This window comes from Saccostrea cucullata, unplaced genomic scaffold, assembly GCF_032062105.1.
Source record: "Saccostrea cucullata isolate Sc308-1 unplaced genomic scaffold, CSIRO_AGI_Scuc_v1 ctg7214, whole genome shotgun sequence".
Taxonomy (NCBI): Eukaryota; Metazoa; Mollusca; class Bivalvia; order Ostreida; family Ostreidae; genus Saccostrea; species Saccostrea cuccullata.
The window spans coordinates 48,047-53,643 of record NW_026918156.1 but is presented as its reverse complement, the minus strand read 5'-3'; the positions used below and the strand labels follow the sequence as shown (position 1 = coordinate 53,643).

The window sequence follows — 5,597 nt, the reverse complement described above, 5'->3', positions numbered from 1 at the left end:
CAGACAAGAAAATAGAATTTAAAGATAATCTTATATATATCTATATTTCAGTTTTAATATCTCATTGTACCCCAGTCTGCCTGGAGGTCATGATTTGAAAAAAGCTTGATCTTCACTACATTGGTTACTTCCGTAAAAGTACAACTACGATATAATAATTTGCTTTTTTTGGAAAGCTATTTTTAAAGTTTCGTACAGTATGCACTGTATTCCAGTATAACCGTTTATTATTCATTGTGGTGTTTGCCCTTCCACCAGTAGTCATGATTTAAAAATTTACAAACAGGGGATGCTTACATTTAAATATGACTAAACATTGTTTTTCATTTTTGAGAGTTTTTATCCTGTTTGCTCTTGCTGTGTCAACTTCCTACCTCTGGGGTCAAGATTCGAAAAAATGATTCTACGACAAACATAGAAGTTATTACATAAATATAATTTTTTCTTTCCAATTGGTTATTAAGAAGATTTTTAAAGAGTGATATTAAATATTTATCAATACTTAATTATATACCCTCAAAAGGAGGTGTGACTTCATTTTTACAAACTTAAATCCCTTCATACAAGGGTGCTTTGGAGTTAATTCGGATGAAATTGGCTATGTTGTTCCTGAGAAGTTGAATACGTGAACAATTTTCAAACGACTGACAGACGACGGGCGCACTTCGATCGGAGGAGTTCACTATAGCCTCCTGCTAAGATGAGCTGAAAAGTTCTGTTTCAAATAACAATTTTATAAATGTTAACAATAATATTTCTTTCAATATCTATAGAAGCTGACAGAGTAAAAAGAGGGGCAACACGTCTTGCAGTAAACTGTGGTTCCGTGCAGAAGTTTTCATATTCTTCGGATTGTTCTGAGTCATACTTAGGAACCTGTGTCTATAAAGGTAATGTCCAAGTACACGTACATATCTTATAAAAACAAAGAACATAAAAGATTGGAATAAGAGATTCCTTTGCATGCACCATTCTCTATGAACACCAGTATGTCTAGCTTGTTAGGTACTCGAATCCTTTAAAAGGTCGCATCATTTCTCAATATTTCATAGCGTAGCAACTTTTCACATAGATATGACCGGTTTTGGTCATACAAAACTGAAAATTTACACCACTGGGAGTTCCCTGGGAGGAAGGCTTACAGAATTACTATGAGTTTCCTATACCTGGTAGTAAAATAAAAACACATGTTAGCATATATCTGTCATATATTCTATTAAACAAAGGTGGAAATCAACATGCGAAAATTTCCCTGTGTACAGTATTTACAGCTCAGCTTTCTTAATTTCAATTTTGCCTTCACTTATAATGTATAACAAATATCACTCTACGATCTATGTATGGTGGCATCTAATGTTGACAAAAAATTATATGGGTGGCATAATTGTTCAACAATATCGATCAAATAATCCGCAATTCTAAAAAATATGTATTTCAATTGAATTCTGATTTTCAAGTAAATAAAAATTGTTAAACCCTATACAGAATTTTTCTACAGTAGGAGTGATCTGCCATTTGGTCTTAATATCAATACATAGAAATTTTCAGACTATTACTCAGTTTGTAATCAATTAAATTATTCTTACCATTTTAAAGGACTTAAATTAATCAATTAATTGAACATGTTAATTTCATGTATCTTATCAATGGATGTAATCTTATACAAAAGTTATTTCTGTTCATTAATACATAGTTGTTTTTAAACATTTTTCATTGGTGTAAAAGCCATGTACCATATATCGAAAATTGAATAGATAAGCTTTAACTTTACACTTTTATTCAATGTAATTTTCTTAATTTCCAAAAACATTGTGCACTGATGTAGAGAGGGTCCTTAAAGAATTACATAGCAATTCCATATGAATGTTCCATTGATTTCGTTCCTGTCTTTTATAGAGTATCTAGGATGCTTTGAAGACAAGCCAAAACGAACCTTATCTGGAAGCAGCCGTCACGATGACTCTGAATTGACTGTAGAAAGCTGTAGGAAGTTTTGTGCAGATTACCAATTTTACGGAGTTGAGGTTTGCATTTTGACCCCTGCTTTTACGGGGGACAATATATTTCATTCATCTGTCATTCCGTCTGTTAGTCATTCCGTCCCTTTGAAAAACTTTAACCTTGGTCATGACGAAAAGATATGACTTCTCCTTTCACTTATACATTACCTGCGACAAGACCTTACCAAATATACAATGATTTTTTACCGTGATTTTGACCTTCAAGGTTTTCCTTTTTTTAAAATTTATTTTATCTTAATGTTTTAATTTTTACCCGTTGATCTTGATCTTCATGTTTGACCTAGTTTTCAAAAATTTAAACTTTAAGTTGGTTAAAACTTTTCAATGGTATTTTAGCAGCCGTTCACATCTGACACAATATACCAAAAAATATTACATCCCATTCAAGACATCCAAATCAGTGGATCACAATTCTTTGAACTTGCTTGTTTGTTCAATTGAGTTATGAGACGTTTTTTCAGTTATGAGAAATACGTATTCCCATTAAGAATTATGAGATTTCTTTTATTTACAGTTTGGCAAAGAATGCTTTTGCAGGAATTTTTTTACATCATTTATCAAAAAGCCTGAATGTGAATGTAATGTGAAATGTAGTGGAAACAAAACGCAAACTTGTGGTGATTTCTACAGGATCAACATCTACAGTAATGCTAACTACGAGACAGGTATATATTTTTTCAAAAAAATCTGAAAGACGTGTTTTGCATTTATCCCACTTTCCAGCTTAATTTAAATTTTGTTGGTGTATTCATTTTTTTTTTTTTCGAATTCATTCACTGACAAAAAGGTTGAAGAATGAAATATTTTATCAGAGAGGAATGCTTTCTACCTTACATTATCTGTTTTTCTTTGTGGGGTTTATATTTCTTAGGATCCGTTCTGAATCATGATATAGGTTTCACAGATTTTATCTTTAATAAAATCAGAACTTAATTTCAAAAGGCCATTGAAGCATTACAAATTTTGGGCATGCTTTTGCGTATCGAATCAAGTAAGACATATAAACTAAACATATGCATATAACAATGGTATATTGACATTTAAATAAGGGAAGGTGACCTTAGGAAATTTCACTTGATCACTATATAATGTTTCATAGCAGGTTGCCATTAACGTCTATTACTTGTAAAATATCCAAATATAAAACATATGTGCCAGGCACTGCTGTATCCCTTTTTTAGGCTCAAAGGGATGTATGAAAATGAATTTTATTTTTTGATAAAACATCGTGGATACATCTTAATGTTGAATTGTGGATGCATGTTAATGTTAACTGAAAGGACACATGACGTAATCTGATATTTTCCCATGATGAGGTTTTTAAAATATATATATTATACTACCTATGAATACAAAGTACTTCTGTACTGTAATAACGGGACGCAGTTTGTCCAAACGGGATTCTATCAGATTGTTGGAAGACTTAATCTCAAAAACATACATAGACAAAATCTAACAAAAAAAACTTAAGCATATATTTTTATATCAACTTTGGAGTATCAATTTTTAAAAAAAAATGAAACTTATAAAAATTAATATATATTTTCAAATGACTTATGACAAGTTAAGCAAATTTGCTAGCTCATTTCTCTTGAAAAAGCAATGTCTATTTTATCAGAAATCCCGACCTTTCATTACGAGTTACATATTATCTAGTAGGGTGAAAATCTACAAATAGGCAAGTCAAAAAAATACATTTACATTAGATTAATAGAAAATAAAATAAGAGTTTATTTTTATTATTATTATTATTTTTAAGAGGGGGATAAGTGTGACAAAATTGTATGATCATGTTACAGATTTGAGTTTATATATGTGTAGGTTATTGGCTTTATTTTCATAAAAGTTGTAACACCAAGAACTCGGGACATTTCAATAGTAATACAAAGCAAGTAATGAATTGACATGTCTCCCCATCCTAAGGATCATCTGTAAGTTAAATGTTAAATGGAATCAAAAGTTAAATGGAATCCATACTTTGTGCTTAACACCTTATTTTCATTTTAAAAAAAAATATGAGAAAAAATCTCGACTACCTCAAATATGCAATTACGATTTTTACTGTTGAATTTTTTGATTGGTGGAAATATATTTACCTGAATTGTCTCAGTTTTTTTCATTATCTCTCCCCATTTTTTCATGTGGACTTTTATATTTTCACATAAATATTAATCAAGCAGAGATAAAAACAAACTGGACATCATCAATGCAGATTTGTAAAACAAGGACTCCCTCGTCTTACTTAATTGGAAACGTCTCCCTGACTGACGCCACTTTGGCTTGTAAACAATTACAAAGGAAAAAGAGAGGGCCATCCTGGCTTAGCATCGCAAAAGAAATGTATAGTGGGTATGATCGAGGTAAGAAAGCTATAATTTATTATTATATTTTCTTTTTTTTACCACTACACCATTCCTACTACTTTTTTTAATCTTATGAATGTCAAACATGAGATTATATTACCCCCTTTGATAATAATTGAAATGTAAATGGCGTAAACGATTAAATATATTTTCAGTACAGGCATACAATTTATACTTGACAAGATGGATACGTATATAAGTACTCTGACATTTGTTCGACGTCTTTGTGATATCAGAGGAAAGAAATGGAGCAAAAATGCAACATTGTCGAATTTTTTTATCCAGCAAACAATTATGGATTAAATATTTTCATCACAAATAATATCTACAACATGAATTTTATTAGCTGTTCTATAGAAACCCGGCTTAATTTTCTGACAGGTGTTGCTGTTGAAATCCAAGAAAAACAAACGTTTCATCAGTGCCAAAAATGCAACCGGACTGGCTGTGAATTTGTCGATTGTTTTGAAAAGCTTGATAATTTAGTTTGTGAAAAGTTAATGTAAAATTGTATTTCAGAATTCTTTTTTTTTAAAATTTTATTCTTTCCTTATTAATAAGAATCTATAAATTACCAACATTCACATTTCAAAACGTTCATGAAAACTTACGTCCCTTATTGTTTCCGATTTTCATTACCTTTTTTTTAGATAACATACATTTTCCGATAAGCAAATATGATTTTAATTAAAATTGAAAAGCATATGTAATGTGCTATGGTTTTGCGTGAACTACATTTGGTCAATCAATTTATCAATCTATCTACTTTTGGATATATTTTTTCAGGACTCAGGTTTTGAAATACCTCAAAGGAAAGCGACAGGTTAGCAGCCAAACATCGTTTCTGATCTGTATTTGTAATAAAGGTTTAAAGATCTTCAAATCAGAGAAATGCTTGTCAAATATTCATCATTTATTCCTTTTTGAAAAAATTATATTTTGTACAAGCACGAATATTCGTTGTAAAGAATGATCAACGAAATTAAATCCCACGCAGATTTTTTAATTGGGTTTACTTTCAAAACAATTAATTAAGCTTTAAAGATCTTCAAATTAGAGAAATGCTTGTCCAATATTTATTATTTTTTTTTGAAAAAAAAATTATATTTTGTAAGAACACAAATATTCGTTGTAAACAATGTACAAGCACAAATATTCGTTGTTAACAATGTACAAGCTTATCCCTCAAACATTTGACAAACTGCTTTGCATA

The 5,597-nt window shown here is 30.4% G+C and overlaps 1 protein-coding gene across 1 annotated transcript; it reads left to right on the top strand.

The window, feature by feature from the left end:
- Positions 1–539: 539 nt before the first annotated feature.
- Positions 540–4,875, top strand: LOC134258385 (kremen protein 2-like). Its single transcript, XM_062740917.1, has 5 exons — positions 540–890; positions 1,897–2,024; positions 2,536–2,686; positions 4,202–4,381; positions 4,731–4,875. Exons 1-5 carry the CDS (start codon positions 740–742, stop codon positions 4,739–4,741), a joined length of 621 nt encoding a protein of 206 aa, XP_062596901.1. The 5' UTR covers positions 540–739; the 3' UTR covers positions 4,742–4,875.
- Positions 4,876–5,597: the final 722 nt, after the last annotated feature.

What these genes read in the sequence shown, in the direction of transcription:
- LOC134258385 (XM_062740917.1), top strand. Translation starts at nt 740, where the DNA reads ATGTTAACAATAATATTTCTTTCAATATCTATAGAAGCTGACAGAGTA. An exon ending in ACCAATTTTACGGAGTTGAG is followed by an intron (nt 2,025 to 2,535) that starts GTTTGCATTTTG and finishes TTTTATTTACAG; the next exon opens with TTTGGCAAAGAATGCTTTTG. An exon ending in TAATGCTAACTACGAGACAG is followed by an intron (nt 2,687 to 4,201) that starts GTATATATTTTT and finishes TTAATCAAGCAG; the next exon opens with AGATAAAAACAAACTGGACA.